Source organism: Mycotypha africana, assembly GCF_025528875.1.
Source record: "Mycotypha africana strain NRRL 2978 chromosome Unknown BDF20scaffold_22, whole genome shotgun sequence".
Classification (NCBI taxonomy): Eukaryota; Fungi; Mucoromycota; class Mucoromycetes; order Mucorales; family Mycotyphaceae; genus Mycotypha; species Mycotypha africana.
In genome coordinates this window covers 12,641-31,102 of record NW_026515746.1, presented here as the reverse complement: position 1 = coordinate 31,102, position 18,462 = coordinate 12,641, and the positions used below count along the sequence as shown (strand labels likewise).

The window sequence follows — 18,462 nt, the reverse complement described above, 5'->3', positions numbered from 1 at the left end:
GGTTCGAAAAGACGCGATAAAAGGTCTGGTAGTACATTTTGGATACCAGGTCGATGAATCACTTTGAAGTCATAATCCAGTATAGTATCAAGCCAATTACAGTGACTCACAAAAGTGTGGCAATAATTCGGTCTTTTAACTACTTCTTGCTCTTTCTGCTCTTTTCATCATACAATTATATACATAACAGCAAGAGTATTTTTTATGAACAAGAAGATAAAAGCTTTCTCTTTCATACGATATAACTTTTGTACTGTCTCGATAAGACTAACATAGTAAAAATTGAGTTTTAAAATGACATATATGAATTTCATGCAAATTTGCGATCAAGGTTCAGGGGTAAACTACTTTTATTGAAGATTTAATACTTCGTAGGTCCACCTTTTGCCTGTATAACGGCTTGTATACGTCTAGGCATACTCTCGATGTGTTTCATACACATTTCTGCCGTAACTTTGTTGTACCAAACGTCGGCAACACGATCCCATAGCTCTCCCATGTTCTTGGGAGGTACATCGTACGCAGCTAGCTTGCACTTTAGATAAAACCAAAGATTTTCGATCGGATTCAGGTCAAGGGAGTAGGATGGCCAGTCAAGAACGTTGACCTTGTTTTTTCTGAACCATTCTTTAGTATATTTAGCAGTATGCTTAGGATCATTATCTTGCTGCAAGATCACATCCTTCTTTTTGAGACCATAATCTTTGAGGGTCTCCATAAAGTCGCCTTTCAAGATTTCACAATATAACTTCGAGTCCATCCCGCCCTCAATCTTAGCAATGAACCCAGGCCCATGTTGGGTGAAACAACTCCATAGCATTAGGCTACCGCCACCTCCTTTGTACATGAAATTAACGTTGTGAGGCTTTAGGGGCTCCCCTTTCTTTACCCAAGTCCAAGTCTTACCATCCGACCCCAAACGGTTAATTTTGGTTTCGTCACTAAAGACAACCTTTTTCCAGTCATCGACAGTCCACTTGCTATGAGCTCTTGCCCATCTCAAACGATTGCGGCGGCGTTCATTAGTCAATGGCAATGCTGATTTCTTGATCTTGGAATCGAAATCAGATGACTTGAGCACCCTACGAATCGTTTGAGCAGAAATATCGTGCCCTTGAGCACGAAGGCTTCTGGAGGCATCCACGGCGGTTATATATTGACCGGTGTAGAACGATCTCGCGATCAGCCTAGCATGCAAATCGCTGATCTTCTTTGGTCTCCCCATCTTCGCATTAGGCTCGACTTGAATCTCTTTGGCGATTCGACCAATGATCCTAGTAGAGACGCCAGTAGCGGCCGAAATAACTCTGTATGACTTTCTAGCATTGAGTTGAGCTATAATATCCATCTTTTTGTCGTAAGGAATGCTTCTCATTTCACTAATTAGGATGATGCTTGCTAATGGAGGCTAATGGCAGATTGATCTCGAATTTAACTTAATGTTAAGAAGAGAAACGCTTCAAAATAAGCGTTTCGCATGAATATAAAACTAGGAACGTGGTTTCGATTGGCTGACTTCGAAACTCTTTCTTTCTTTTCACAAAAAGTTGTGATGATCATCATGCTGTGAATGGCGAGATTTCGCCATTTAGCAATGAGAACTGTTACAATCAGTAAATCTGAAGCGAATGCAATGAAAAGCACACCAAACTGTAGCGAATAGAGTCTACTTCAAATATAAATAAGAAAAAGAGTGTGTTTTGTAATTGATTATGGAAGGAAAACTAGAAAATCAAAAATCACAAAACATTGCCACACTTTTGTGAGTCACTGTAATGATCATAGCATTAGCGACTGGCTGAGTATGGATGTAGGTAAGTGCCTTGTGATCTGTATAGAGAGTGAAAGGACGACCCCACAGAAATGGATGAAACTTCTTTAGTGCGAAAATGATACCAAGTAATTCCCGTTTAGTGACAGAGTAGTTTTTTTCTGCAGCAGTGAGGGAACGAGCCATAAAACCGATGTATCTGTATTTACTATCGATGAATTGGTAGAGAACAGCGCCAATTGCATAGTTACTAGCATCAGTGGCCACGTAGAAAGGGTAGCGCATATCGGGATGATGCAAGATAGGTGCAGACATTAGCAGTTGTCGGATTTTTAGAAAGGCAGTATCGTGTTCAGTGGTCCATAATTTGTCATTGAGTTTGCCTGCAAGTCTGAGTTTGTCCAAGGGAGCAGTTATTTCAGAAAGTTTTGGCAGATAACGACGAAAGTAGTTGACAAGACCTAGGAAACGCTGAATATCTTTTCCAGATGTGGGTTTGGGCCATGATAAAGCGTTGAATACTTTACGAGGATCAAGTCGAGTACCAGAGGCGTCAACACAGAAACCAAGTAAATAAACGCAAGTTTGAGCGAAGTGGCACTTGTCTGGGTTAAGAATCAGATTAACTTTGGTCAGCTTGTCAATGACTTGTTGTACATGATGAATGTGCTCTTCATAAGTCTTGGAATAGATGATAATATCATCCACAAAAGCTTGTGCGAAGTTAACATCACGAAGTACAATATTGATTACACGTTGGTACCGAGAAGCAATGTGTCGTAAACCAAAAGGACAACCTCGAAATTGGTATTGTTGGCCTTCAAAGGTAAAAGTAGTCTTGACACGATGAGGCTCATAGATTTGAAACCGATGGAAAGCTTGACGGAGATCCAGAGTAGTGAATATAGTGGAACCAGCTAGACGATCAAAGATTTCATCAACTTTTGGAATAGGATGACGATCATTTACAGTTAAAATGGAATTGAGTAGACGAGGATCTAAACAAGGGCGATGACCTGTAAGATTACCCAGCAGATCTTTTTTGGGTGCAACCGTCAATGGGGAATTCCAGTCAGCATTTGGGGATGCTCTTTCGATGACTCCATCTTTTAACCAAGTATCAATGCATTCTTGCATAATTGGTTGAATTCGAAGGGGAAGTCTATAAGGTGCGCGATAAGCAGTTTTTCCTGGTTCTGTGTCTAAACGAATGATGGATTCGGGTACAGTACAGAAAGAATTTTTAGGAATGGCGGCATTTTTCTCGAGAAATGGAGTGATTGAAGCCATGAAATCCTGTTGTTGCTTTTCAGAACCGTAAGGAGAATTATTAGGTTCTGGTGTGTCATCAATAATCTCTTTGTCAATAATAGGTCCATTGTATGGGTGTTTAATAGCTAAGTTGGTAATCAAAATATTCAACTTGGGAAGCAAATCAAGACCAAGAACAACTTTAGTGCCCAATGAAAGAGGTAAAACTTCGAAAATATGTGATGTGTGGATAATGTTCTTATTGTTGTATATATGAGCCAGAGTTATTACATAATGATCGGAGTTATGACATTAGGAGTAACCATATAGCCATAATATGAGATTATACTTCTTCTAGAATCTTGCACAGTTGAAATACAGCGACTGATATTAATTATGATCTACAAATGCTACATATGAGGTTAACAGATCCATAGTACATAGTACTTCAATAATTATTCACTCTTTCACAATGATCTGTCAGAAAGCGGACATTGGTTAGTGGTCTTATCATTCTATTTATATATTCGTCGCCAATTGCTTACAGTCCGATCCACTAACCTCTCAATGAGTAAGTACCCGCGCTCAACCATGGTGAAGGTACCCGTGTCTTTGATGAAACAACAGTCTATATGACACCGGCTAAACCCGCTCTATTCAGCCCAACACATCATCCTATAAAAGATAGAAAATTTTTTCATAATCTAGATATGTTTTTCTGGGGCACGATTTTCACTGAATAAAGAGTATAACAAGTTCTCACAGAATTCTAACTCTTTTAATTAACCTTATTCTTTGAAGATCAACACTTATCGTTATCACCGTATACAATGTTTAGGGGTTTAAGAGTAGTACCAATACGATCAATTTTCGTGTCTGAGGTAGCAAGATCAAAAGTGCCAAAAACATTTTTATTAATATGAATGTTATTATTATTAGCAAATTGTATATCTATAGAGCTAAACGACGCGCCGGTGTCAACCAAAGCGAAGGTATTGACGTTTTCTATAGTGATAGGAACAATTAAAGAATGGTTATTAAGATCAAGTTCATTCTGTTGTTTGCTAATAGTAGAAAAGATTGGCTTACATTCATGGCTAATGGGATAACCGCGTTCATCGGAGGCGATGGTAGGGGCTTCGGCCATTTCATGGTCACCAGCTTCTTGTAGTTCTCCAAGTGATGCTGCCTTACTCCAGCGAGATGCAGCGGTGCCGCGAGACGGATGGAGTGTGCGGAAAGCACCATTGGAAGGTTGCTGTCTGCTTGCATATCGTTTATCGCGTGTACAGACTGCAGCATGTGCCCTTGACCAAGGAACATTAGCTGAACAGTTTCTGCATATGGACGATGTTGATATGGTAGTGGGAGCAGGTTTAATGGATGCTGTGTTTGTGGTAGCAGTAGTAGCAGGGGCGGTATTGCCAAAGATTTCCTTGTACCTCTGACATTTATCTGTAGGATGGTTACAACGTCCGTGAATCTTGCAGTGATATTGTTTGTTTTTGGAAATACCAGCAGCAGAAGAAGACTTTGACATCCCGAGATTGGCAGCGGAAGGAGAAGGTTGATTACCACGTGAATCATTCTTGACGGAAGCGGAACGAGCAAAAGGGAGAGGAGTAGTATTGCCTTTTTTGTCAGCGGAGGTATCGGAGACACCAGCAGAAGAATTAAAACAAATTTTTGAGGAGAGAACCAAGCGAGCTTTGGCAGCTACTTTGCCAACCGAATCCTGTTCATTGCGTGGTAAGTTCAAGAAGGAACGAGCAACTTCACGGCGTAGAGACTCAGGTAAGGCACGCTTGAAAATGGTTGCAGTTCTCATATCATCTTCCCATTTTGCTGCTCTTCTAATACGCTGGAAGCGATCCGTAAACGATTCAACAGCTTCGGAAGGGTTCATCCTGAGGGATAACAGCTTGTCCATGTTATCTAATTCGTGCGCAACATCCTGGGCGGCATAGGTATCAATAACGATGGACCGGACTTGAGACCAGGAGAGAGAACGACCCTTCAAATTGGAGTAGAACCATGATCGTTGATCACGGTTCATTCGGATAGGCATGAGTCTTGACCAGCTTTGATCAACGTTGAGACCATTGGAGTCAATAGTGATATAAAACATTTCCAGCAGGTCTTCTACCGACTCATGTACCACTGCGTCAGCCTTCCACACGTTTCCTTGCCACTGCCAGTAAGGCAAATCTGAAGGAATCAGATGGTTCTTTTTGGACCAGGGCGCATCTGCTTGCTCAGAAGGGCAGGTACCAGGATGGGATGAGAGAGGTGTGGGTTTGGAGACAGAGTAGATATCTTCAAGAAACTTGATATAATTCTTGATACGTGTAGCTTCGTCACGCAGGATAGCCAATTCGCTGTCTTGTTGATTGGAGCAGACGCCATTAGCAATTTGACCAAGGAGAGAGTGCAATTTAATACGAAGAGATTCTAGTGCTTCCTCGGGAGCGATATCCTGAGATGAGGGATCAGATTCCTGCATGGGTACATCATGCATAGTAATACCATTATCGGCTTCAGTGCGTTCAACATCGGAAGAAGTAGAGGGAGAGCCAACGATGGGTAGAGAGGCATCACCGAGCTGAGGGGAGGCATGGTTACCAGGAGCACTTACTTCAATGTGTTTTTCTTGAGTAGGGAAAGACATGATTGATAATAATATGTTATAGATAGAGGAATTCGTTCAAAAAAATGAGATATTCTTAAGTAATTTTATAGACCAAGATAGAACGAGACCGAAAAAGTCAGATCATCTTTATTTCAATTTTGAGAACATGAAGGCTTTATATATTTTTCAGAGAGTTAGCTGAGCTTATAGAGGATGTTAGGAAGATGTAGTTACAACCAATGAGTACTAATGGATCTAATGAGAGATTAGTGAAGGCGTGTTCTAACACTGTTATGGATCTGATACCAGTTTGACTTGTGAACAATTGCTTAATCGACAATTCAAGTCTAAGATGACAGCCGTTTATGCTGTGTTTAAATTAATTGATTCTCACTCGTGTTTCGATACTGTAGACAGTGGTCGGGACATGACACTATAACTATAGGAGGTATCAATACACGAGCCCTTATCGATACTGGTTCCTCTTTTAGTTGCTTAGACATAAAGTTCGTTAATGATAATAATTTTTCTCTAAATAAAAACCTTGCTGGACCTATATCACGTGCTACTGCTAACACCAGTACAATGACACACGGTACCACTTCCACACCATTAAATATCTTATATGACAATGGAAATCATATCATTACATGGTCACACATTTTCGATGATAGATACTCAAGTTGTCATTGGACTTGATCTTCTTCCACATTTGGGTATTTCTATCTCTGGATTAGCACTTAACCATCCAAATCTACGACCTCAAATTGACAAAGAAATGACAGAAGATACCATTGAACCAGATAATTCTCCTTATGGTACTGAAGACCAACAACAACAATTTATGCAGGCAATTCAACCATACTTAGCCAAAAATGTATCTATTCCCAAAACATCATTTTGTACCGTCCCAGAATCAATCATCCACCTTGATACAATACCTGGAAAAACTGCATATCGCACACCGTACAAGATACCCTACACCTTACAACCAATAATGCGTGATTGCATTAGTACTTGGTTACAAGATAAAGTTATTCAACGGGCATCTCCTAACGCTGATTGGAATTCTCCACTAACATTAGCTCCCAAAAAGGATCTCTTCGGCAATCGCACAGGTCATCGTCCATGTCTTGACCCACGATTACTCAACTCAATCCTGATATCAAACGATCGTCATCCAATACCACGTATAGAAGACATTTTTGACAAACTTCAAGGTTCCATCATATTTAGCACATTGGACCTACGGCAAGCTTTCCATCGTTTCCAAATATATACCGTTCACGTCTATCAGCTGCCGCTTGTAACGTTTCGTCCCAGAAGTCTTTCCAATGGTTTGGTCTTCCTTTCTTTCTGCCTACAGATTCATCCAGAGCTGTGTAAAGAGCTTGGTTGAGGTGGTCATTTAATTGATCAATATTTGGTGCCGTATTAGGGGGGTGTAAAGTGAGGTGTTCAAGTCTCTGTAGAAGTGGATGAACAAGGTCTCGAAACCGTTGCTGATACAATTCCAGGACTTCAGGTTCCTCAAGACGGGATAAATTCCATAATTGACGTTGGTGAGCGTGTTCTTGCTGATGTGACAAGCTATAGGATACAGTGCTGCTATTAACCGGCTCACAAAAATATAAAATGATCTGTACAGTGCAATAATTACGTCAGAGCTACGAAATAAAGACCACTAGATAGCCCAAACGTCATAGTATAAGAAAGGAAGAATGACGTAATCATATGTGGTTACACAAAGCTGCAAATAAAAAAAGCTTGATTTTGGGCTAAATGCAAAATGATACAAATATGATTCAGTGTACCTTAAACTCTATTTTAGCGTACCTGATGCAATGATAACGTATCATTATGATGTAGAGAAGCTGAAAAATATATAAAGGCGACATTTTTACACAGTTTTCCCCATTACACTCTCACTTTTATCTCTCACAACTACTTCTCTACAATGCCATATAAACTCAGTAACGACAAACGAAATGACGTCATTTCAATGATCAAGGCCGGAAAGGGTACTAAAGACATTGTACAAGCCACTGGAGTGTCTAAAGCCCAAGTTGTTCGCATGAAAAAAGAACATGATCCTGATCGCATTAAATCTCGTGGTGGTAGAGTCAGTATTGTGTCCAATTACACAAAGCGAGTCATATCTTTTAGAGTCCGAAAAGGTTTCTTATTATCAGCAAAAGATGTCCAAAGATATCTGTGGTCTCTTGGTTACAAATTTCAATACTCTTCCACAACAAGACTCATGAGATCCCTTGGTCTTAATTCTCTGTATAAAAAAAAGAAGCCTTTAATCAAGAGAATCAACCAGAAAAAGCGATTGCAATGGGCCAAAAAACACCGTGACTGGACTGTAGAGGACTGGAACAAGGTTATATTTTCCGACGAAACCAAAATTAATAGATGGGGATCAGATGGAGCTCAGATTACGTGGAAGCATAAGGGACGACCCACTTCGACCCCATAATTATCAGACTCAATTAAAAGGTGGCGGAGGCTCAATGATGGTTTGGGGATGCATGACATCATTAGGAGTAGGTTACGCATGCCGTATTATCGAGTATCCTATGAATTCAGAACTGTACACCCATATCTTGGCTACTTCGTATAAGGATACACTTGAGTACTTTGGTTTTAGCAACGAGGAAGTCATCTTTCAACAGGACGGAGACTCAAAACACACCTCGCAATACACAAAAAAATGGCTTGCAGACAATGGAATAAGGTATATTGAAGACTGGCCACCAAATAGTCCCGATTTAAATCCGATTGAACACCTTTGGCACCATGTCAAGTTGAAGTTAGATGCATACGACACTAAGCCCAGAAATATGAATGAATTGTGGGATAGATTCGATAAAGAATGGAATAAATTCACTAAAGATGACATGAAGAAGTATTACGAAAGCATGCCCAAAAGAATCGAAGAAGTCATCAAGGCTAAAGGTGGATATACTAAGCGCTAATGTTTTGTAGCCTGATTGATTTTACAGTGATTTTTACATTTTTTCATATTCCGCCCAAATTTCCTAAATAGTATTTTATAAAAATTTGTTCAATAAAACTATGTTACTTAAGCAATATTCACTCAAAATTTGAAGAGTCTAGCTTCATTTCTGCAGAAGTTATCTTAAATTATATTTTTGTGAGCCGGTTAATAGCAGCACTGTAACTGTTGTTGATACTCAAAGGATAGTGCCATGAGCCGATGGTCAGATCCCAGGGATAAGTCAGAGTATACCTTTAAAGAAGATGAGGCTAAAAGGCATTTTATAGCCACCGCCTAAAATTCGCTCCTGAACATAAATCCGAAATCTCCTTTTTAGGAAATTTCGGAGTTTTAATGTTTGTGTAACCATAGTCCAATTGATGCAGCTAATTTTGAAAATACTGTTAGAAGCTGTCTGTTCCAAAGTAGATTGATACTCCGAATGTTACACATAAATTACATCTCAGATGGTGACATAGGTTTTTAGCTTTCGAATGCTATTGGTTTGGTCTTATATTATTGAGAATTGGTGTAGTTACGGCTATCCGGAGAAACTGTTTGACAGTGTCTGAAATTTTTTTTTCTTTCTGACTCGGGGAACGTACTCGGGGAAAATGCGGTATATTTGCGACTATTCTGATTGGACGGAGATATGGCGTGATAAATCCAAAAGTGGGCTGATAAGCTCAGGGAAAAAGTATAAAAGGGTGATAAATTTCGACAGATACATTGGGTGAAAAACTGTTCACGTAAATTGCAAAATGCGCTATATTCCCTTCTAGCTCACGCTAATCAACATCTACGACGATGAAACTAATACTGGCAGATAGCCCAAAAAAATCTCTAAAAAAAAATGTAATTCGGAGTTTCAATAGAACTATTTTATTAAGAGGAAAATTCCGTCGAAGATTTCTAAACACGTGAACAGTTTTTTCCAATGTTAACTAGTATCTAGTATGGCCACCATTCGCTTCCAAAACTGCTTGTATACGGGCTGGCATACTTTCAATATACCTTCTACACTCCTCCTCCGTAATCTTGTTCCACTCAGCGTCGAATCTTTCCCATAATTGATGGACCCCAGCTGCCCTTCTCTCATACATACTTAAACGAACCTTACACTGGTGCCAGAGGTGCTCGATTGGATTCAAGTCGGGACTTTGAGGAGGCCAATCGTCGATTACGTTCACCTTGTGCTCCTTAAACCACTTTTTAGTGCTATTAGATGTGTGTTTGGGGTCATTATCGTGCTGGAAATACGATTCTTGCCAGTCTAATCCATAGTACTCCATGGTATCCCTAAGTGTTGTGTCCAGAATATGCTGGTAATCCTCGGATTTCATGGTCCCATCGTATATCTGGCATGCGTAACCAGGTCCATAGTAGGTCATACAACCCCAAACCATGATATGGCCGCCCCCATGCTTGACAGTAATATCAAGATGGTGAGGTTTAAGTGGGTCACCTGGTCTAGTCCAATAGTATTTGCAACCATCAGACCCCCAAACGTTGATTTTCGTCTCATCTGAGAACACAACACGCTTCCAATCGTCGATTGTCCAATACTGGTGGTTTTTGGCCCATCGCAAACGCTTCTTTCTATTCTTCTCGCTGATGAAAGGCTTCTTTTGTTTGATACCAGAATGAAAACCCATAGATTTGAGAGCGTTTATGGACGTTTTGTAAGTCAAATCGTAACCCAAATCAAGAAAGGCTTTATGGGTCTCTTGGGCAGTCTTTATAGACCCTGTTAATAGCTTGCGACGAACCACAGCTTTACTTTTCTCCGCTACAATAACCGGTCTACCACCTGCTCGACGTTGTCTGTTAGGGAACCACTTATTGCTATACTTGGAAATCACCCCTTTCGATATTCCAAGTTTCTTCTGGATGCTTTCCATAGATGTTTCTTTCGCAAGTAATGCCTTAAGTTCTATTTGAACGGCAGTAGAGAGTGTACGAGTCATAATTATAGGTAGGTATCAGTTGTAATGAAAATGGGAAAGAAAAGTGTAAAAAAGTCGTGAATTTTTGGTACCTGTAAAATCTTTCAGGCACCCCTGCCCTCATTTAACACCCCGCTAAAATTATTTTAATTCTACCTTGTTCAGTCTCCGCAAAAAGTCTGATGCAAGGTTTCTACAGTAATTTGGAAAAAACTGTTCACGTGAGGTCTCCTAGTAAATTCAATCGAATTTAAACTTAGCGCCAATGAAATTGCTTGATAATAGAGGTACTTGTAGAGCAGAGTTTAAGCTTTTGAATGATACCAGTTTGACTTGGGTATCGCTTATTTTCGTCTCAACAGAGCTCAAAATGTCTGAAATCAGCAATTACGTGAACAGTTTTTTCACCCACTGTAGACCATCCACCTTTACTTAATACTTCGAATTTCTCTATTAAATGTCATTTGGCCGCTTCCCTATCAGCTATTTCAGTTCTTCTTCAACTCAAGTTAGCCGTACTAATGCTTCTGGCTCTTTGGCTTCTTCATCCTCGGAGGAATCTATTCGTTCAGTCCTTTCGGTGAGCGCTATCTTAATTAGTTCGGACTCCTCTTCAAGCAGTAACGTATCAAATACCTTTGGCCATAGAACACATTTTGCTCGTTACTTGGGCACAACATCTGATTCCTCAGACTCTCCGGAATTGCAAAGCTCGTCTTCCGAAGGAGAAGTGTTGTACAGGGGCCATCGTCTTCGTCAGCGTAGGGATCGTCGTATTGTGTCTACTGAAAGCGAGGTGGAAGAAATAGAACCATCTAGTTTATCTTCAGCAAGTGATAGTCCTCCTCAACGTAGTCAAGTTCCTCAATCAGCTGCTGGAGTTCCTTTGCCCGTCCCTCTCACATTAGAAGAAATAGGGTCTATCTTGTGTTGGTCTAGACGAGTGTCAAGAGTCATTCCTTCTGACGTGCAGTTATTCGCTTTGATATATGACAAAGATAGTGCTGTTAGGTGAGTAAAGTCTTATGCTACTTTGACTGTTAGATATCTCCATATTCATCCTGTATCTTAACTGAACACACAACATCTAGGTTTCTAATGGAACAGCGAGTACTTTATGATTACAATCGGGATGATATGACTCGAGCTGATATGATTTGCGATGGAGGGGAAAGAATGAAGTTTACCTACAACGTAGATCGTGGCTATATACAGTTGGTGGAAAAATGGTTCGGATGTTTTTCAAATCTACACTAAATCAGGCATTACTCAATGAGTTTTCGACAGAATAAAGAGAAAAAATATGCAATAGATAGCTAAAAATGCATTTTATTATTTGTAAAATTTACAGATTATATGATTGGATATCGGAGCTACAATAACAAAATTAAATCGAATGGTCTATCCGAACCATTTTTCCACTTCGATTCAAGTACGCCTTAATACTTTGTATAGCCACCTTTTGCCTTGATAACAGCTTGAATTCTTGCGGGCATACTATCTATGTACTTGCGACAGTCTTCCTTAGTAAAGGTCGCCCACTGTTCTTCTATTCTTTCCCACAATTCATGTACTCCTTTAGCCTTTGTTGGGTATGCACTCAACTTCAATTTCAAGTGATGCCAGACGTGCTCAATTGGATTTAAATCAGGGGATTGAGGTGGCCAGCTGTAAGTCCAATCGACATCAAAGTTGTTGTTCAGAAACCACTCTTTTGTAACCTTGGCGGTATGTTTTGGGTCCTTATCTTGCTGAAAGTAAGTGGTTTCAGGGTCGAATCCATACCATTCCATGGTGTCCTTTAAAGTACAGTTGGTGGAAAAATGGTCCGGATGTTTTACAACTTTTACGTTTTTTAGGTGTTACTTGATGAATTCTGGGTCAATTAACGTGAAATAAAAAATAATAGAGAGAAAAAACTCTGTTTTAATATGTGTAAAAGTTTCAAAGAATTTTATTGGATATCGGTGTATTAAAATTATTTCAAAAATAGTATGTTCATCCGGACCATTTTTCAGGTACCATAACATTATACTTTAATACTTTGTATATCCACCTTTTGCCTTGATAACTGCTTTGATTCTTGCTGGCATGCTATCTATATACTTCTGACAGTCTTCCTTAGTGAAGGTAGCCCACTGCTCCTCGACTCTTTGCCACAAATCATGCACACCTTTTGCTTTGGTTGGGTAGGCACTAAGCTTCAACTTTAAGTGATGCCAGACATGTTCAATTGGGTTTAGGTCAGGACTTTGTGGTGGCCAACTATATGTCCAATCAGCATCAAACTTGTTGTCCTTAAACCACTGCTTTGTAACCTTGGCAGTATGCTTCGGATCCTTGTCTTGTTGAAAATAGATATCCTCAGTGCTGTAACCATACCATTCTAAAGTATCCTTGAGAGTGGTTTCCAGGATGTGAATGTAGTCCTCCTTCTTCATGGTACCATCAAAAATCTGACAAGCATAACCAGGACCATCGTACGTTATGCAACCCCACATCATAATACTCCCTTTACCATGCCTAACAGTTAAATCAAGATGATGAAATTGAAGTTCATCATCTGGCCGTTTCCAGTAATACCTTACACCATCCGAGCCCCAAACGTTAATTTTTGTTTCATCAGAGAATACCATACGTCTCCAATCGTCAGAGGTCCAAAACTGATGGGCTTTTGCCCAAGCGAGACGCTGTTTCTTATGCTGAGGCTTCAGAAATGGCTTCTTCTTCTTAATGCCCGATTGAAAGTTCATCATCTTTAGGATTTTAAGGCATGCAGAGTAACCAATGTTGTATCCAACACCTTCCAGATACTTATGAACGTCCTTGGCAGTTCTAAACTTACCCAAAACCAGCTGCTTGCGGATGTAACTACGTGCAGTAGTGCTTATAATAGGCTTGCGACCAGGTGCACCACAAGTCAAATCGGGAAAAAACCTCCTTTTATAGTCGCCAATGGTGCTTTTTTTTAGACCTGGAACACGTTTCATGATGGTATAGTACGAGTGACCAGCCTGCAGTAACGACTTGATGTTATTTTGGACGTCTAGAGGTAATGTTCGAACCATGGTTGTTAGGTGAGATGTAAAAAAAGAATGTAGATGAAAGGTGGAACCAGAACTGAAAAAGTGAGTTCTTTTATATTATTGTAGGTGTAACAAAGATAGATACAACTCATTAGTACATATTATGACTCACTCTGACCCATTTAGAAGTAGTAACACAAGTCTTTTTAACGAGATTAGCAAAATTATACCTACCCTGAAAAATGGTCCGGATGGATACCTTCGCTGGGAAATGATTTTGAGGAACCGATATCCAGTAAAATTCCTTCAACTTCTTACACATAATAAAACAACGTTTTTTCTCTCTATCGTTTTTTATTTCACGTTAATTGACCCAGAATTCATCAAGTAACACCTAAAAAACGTAAAAGTTGTAAAACATCCGGACCATTTTTCCACCAACTGTAGTTTCCAAGATATGGATGTAGTCTTCCTTTTTCATTGTTCCATCATAGATTTGACATGCATAACCAGGTCCATCGTAAGTAATACAGCCCCACATCATGACACTTCCATTACCGTGCTTAACAGTGAGGTCAAGGTGATGGAACTGCAACTCATCATCTGGCCTTTTCCAATAGTACTTTACACCATCAGAGCCCCAAACGTTGATTTTTGTTTCGTCTGAGAATATCATACGTCTCCAATCATTCGTAGTCCAATACTGATGAGCTTTGGCCCAAGCTAAACGCTGTTTCTTATGCTGAGCCTTAAGGAAAGGCTTCTTTTTTTTCTTTGCCGACTGAAAGTCCATGGATTTCATCACTTTTAAGCATGCAGAATAGCCAATATCATGCCCAACACCAACCAAGTACCTATGTACATCCTTACCAGTCCTTATATTACCCAAAACAAGCTGCTTTCAAATGTAGCTACGGGTTGTAGCACTGATAACAGACTTGCGACCAGGTGCACCGCCTACGACATCAGGGAAAAACTTCCTTTTATAGTCAGCAATTGTGGTTCTCTTGACTCCAGGAATACGTTGCATGATGGCAGAATACGAATAACCAGCTTGCAACATGGATTTGATATTGTTTTGGGTGTCTATGGGAAGGGCGCGAGGCATTTTGGAGATAATAAAGAGTTATTTTAAAGAGAGAAGGATAAGGTCGAAAAAGGAGACAAACTGTCGTATATTTATACTTTTTTATGACCTGCGGAGTTGCGAAATGTCATCATTACGCATTGTGAGTCATCTTGAATCATTTAGCGTCGCTAAGTTTGTTATTCCGATGAGATTGCATAAAATTAGATGAGGTGGAAAAATGGTTCGGATAGACCTATCAATTTAATTTCACCATTGTAGCTCCGATATCAAATCATATAACCTATAAACCTAACAGATGATAAAGCACAATTTTAGCTATCTGCTGAGTATTTCCTCGGTTTATTTGAATGACAACTCATCGAGTAATGGTTGATTTAGTGTAAAATCGAAAAACATCCGAACCATTTTTCCACTAACTGTATGGCGTTGTCATAAGTATGGTTGTATGTGCGGAAAAAGTCGTGTTTCGGCTCTTAAGGGTTCATTTTTTGAAGGATCAAGACTTCCCTTACATCGTCAGATCCACGTCTTATATTATTGGCTTCAGGGCGCTCCTAAGACACTCATTCATGGCATAACTCATATACATATGCGTACAATTAGCAGTTTGATATCCAACTTTCACCAGATTATGCAGTACGACTTTATTGTTTCAGAGGAAGACTTGGATGACGACTCTGATGACGACGATACGATCGACTTAGAAGCCCTTCCACCAAATGAGCACCATTTACACAATAAGCCTCACAAAATCGGTAAATAGATAGGATTGAAATTGCATGTATATTACCGTCAGTAAGAATGCTCAATTTTAACTGTTTTATGTACATTTAGGAGGATATAACGTAAATGGCGAGCCAATCATTGTTGAAATTGATGAGAGTAAGTTTGGAAAGCGGAAGTACCACAATGGTCATCGTGTTGAAGGCGTGTGGGTGGTTGGTGGTGTCGAAAGAACTGAGGAAAGGCGTGTATTTTTGGTTTCTGTTCCAGACAGAACAACAGAGACTATGCGTGCAATTATACGTCGCTATGTAAACAGAGGTTCCATCATTTGCACAGACTATTGGAGATCTTACTTATGTATTCCTGGTCTACGTCGTAATTTCATCCATAATCGAGTTAATCATTCTGAAGGCTATATTGCAGAGGATGGCACACATACAAATACTATAGAAGGTATTCACATTCAAAGAAGAAGTCTTAATACAGAATGTTGTACTGATCCTTGACGTTTTCAATTGACAGGTACCTGGTTTGGTATAAAGTTGCGTTGCCGTCCTAGAGAGCGTACAAAAAGAAGCATGCCATGGGTCTTGTTAGAGTTTACCTGGAGACGCAAATATGCTAGTGACCTTTGGGGTGGTTTTTTGAAATCACTTCGAGAAGTTGAATATGATCGTCGCCAGAGAGATCGTCCATTTCTTACTGAATTAATAGTGGAGGAAGACGAAGACGGAAATGAAAATGAAGTTGACGAGACCATAAATTTGCATTTGGATTAGCACGTTTGTGTACAATAAATCTTAACTGAATAATAAACCTTTGTCTGTTGTCTTTAACGCGATTAAAGATTATCAATGTCCTAAAGTATAGCAATTATTGCGTGATATTTTACACTTGATGCTGAGCATATAATACTTTCTTCTACATCCACCCAGAAACACACTAAAAACAAAGTGATTTCAAGAAGGAACGTTCTGTAACAAGAAATCAATAGAAAATAAACGAACCACATCATTTTCGCGAATGCAACTACTTCAATCGTATTGGAACAACGCTGATATTTAGTTTACAGCTAAAACCATCAAAAACTGAAGAATGCAGCGGTAAATTTCCGTCATTCGAACTGTGACGAGTACAACAAGAAAATTTGAATAATTTGAGGACATTTTCGTCTAAAGCCAGCGAACTAACCATCGAAAATCAGTGATATGGTATGCATTCGAATTAGAAAAACCAGGAGAATCCAAAAAATTATGGTTACACAAATATTCAATCTCCGAAATTTCCTAAAAAGGAGATTTCGGATTTGTGTTCAGGAGCGAATTTTAGGCGGTGGCCATAAAATGCCAGAGCTCCGAAGATGATGCGGAGGTGTGCAGAGTTCCAAGATTGGTCAGGAAATAATCGACGATGCTACTGAGAATGCGTCCCTGTCGAATATCAGAGTAGGTGGGTATACCACGGGCCAAATGGTTATTCAGAATTATCAGGTCATGTTGTTCACAGTAATCAAGCAGCACGTCACCACGGTTGTTTGTGATGGAATCACCTGAGAAAGCACCAATGCGGGCATTGAGATCACCACAGATAATGGTATCTTCTAGCAGAGGTAGAGATTCAAGGAGAGTGGAAACTTCAGCGTTACGTACGTTGGCTTGATCAGGAGGAATATATAAACACAGTAAACGAAGAGAGCCTAATTGGATAGCTAAGGTGTATTCGTTGCGAATAGGGATTTGGTATACTGGTAAAGAACAATGGGGATTCACAAGGCAGGTTACTCCACGAGAGCCACGGTATTCCCCTGCCACAGGAATACCAGGTAGGTGAAATTGCTGCCAATGTGTTGGAAGTCGACAAGGAGGGAGAAGCCAGGTCTCTGTGATGAAGATAACTGTAAAGTTTTGGCAATGTTGTAGTAGATCATCAACAGAGCTTTGCTGCAATCCACGAGCGTTCCACAGTCCAATTGTTATCATCTTTTGTTGTCGTTGGGGCTGTTGAGAGAGGAGAGAGGAGGTGGCGGGGAAGGAGATGGGGCGGGAGGGTTGTTGGGGGGTATCAGGTGGTGTGGTATCCGATGAGTTATAATGGTCATTGACAACTATGTCAACAACCATTATAATCTCATGTCAATGTCGCCGCCTTCAGGTAGTCTGAAGGCAGCTCCAGGATCATCACGGTGACGGGGAGTGCGGCTAGGGCCAAGTTCAGCGATCAAATCGGAGAGGTCGTCATTGCTAATCCAGCCTTCTTCAATGAAGTAGCGAGCAACTGGGATCATAGGGCGGTTGGAGACATGGAGGAACGTCAAGGTGCGGATACAACGGCTATGGTTAATTTCCATAGCGGCACCTTCACGGTCAGCAGCTGTCATGGTAGCAAACTTGGGATCAGTGGGGTCGAAACCGCCAGGGATGGGCTTAACATTGGCTTTAGCCAAGGTGGCAAGGAGTTGGTCATGATACTGGGCATGAATAAGGAGGCCAAAGACATTGCGCGCAGGGAAAATGATATCCAAGATACGGCCAACTTCGACACCGATGGCGCGAAGATTGCCACGAATCTGGATGTAGTTATAGCGGCGGGAGCGGTGGAAATAGAGGTATTTGAAGCCCTTAGGGCCTTCGGGGAGCAGGTTGAAGCCACGAGAGATGGCAGCCACTTTCTGTGGTGTAGGGAGACGGGGACGGCGAGGGGCGCGTGTAGCAATTTGAGCCCAATTGATTGGGCTATCAGTGGTGTGGGGAGCAGGGGCGGAGTGCTGGAGAATTTGGGGGGTAACGGCGGCGGAGGGGGGAGCAGAGGAGCGGAGTAATTGAGCGCGTAGCTTCTGGTTTTCTTCTTCCAGGGTCGTAACCTTGGACTGAAGTTCCCCATTTACTTTTTCAAGTTGAGCTAAACGCTCGAGGAGGGCAGCATGTTGTTGAAGCTGGGCTTCAGCGGCAGTCATACGAGCATTTTGCTCAGCGAAGGCTTTTGAATGGCAGCGAGGTCCATTGGGGCGGTCATGTTGACT

The 18,462-nt window shown here is 40.6% G+C and overlaps 2 protein-coding genes across 2 annotated transcripts; one reads left to right on the top strand and one right to left on the bottom strand.

The window, feature by feature from the left end:
* Positions 1-11,058: 11,058 nt before the first annotated feature.
* BDF20DRAFT_918066 (uncharacterized protein) lies at positions 11,059-11,858 on the top strand (the record flags this gene model as incomplete). The annotated part of the gene is made up of 2 exons (XM_053084642.1): positions 11,059-11,612; positions 11,693-11,858. 2 exons carry the CDS (start codon positions 11,059-11,061, stop codon positions 11,856-11,858), a joined length of 720 nt encoding a protein of 239 aa, XP_052930560.1.
* A 5,740-nt stretch (positions 11,859-17,598) lies between these two features.
* On the bottom strand, positions 17,599-18,384 carry BDF20DRAFT_803606 (uncharacterized protein; the record flags this gene model as incomplete). Its single annotated transcript, XM_053076445.1, has 1 exon — positions 17,599-18,384. A coding segment is annotated over one exon (786 nt), but the record flags the coding sequence as incomplete, so codon positions are not given.
* Between the last annotated feature and the right edge of the window lie 78 nt (positions 18,385-18,462).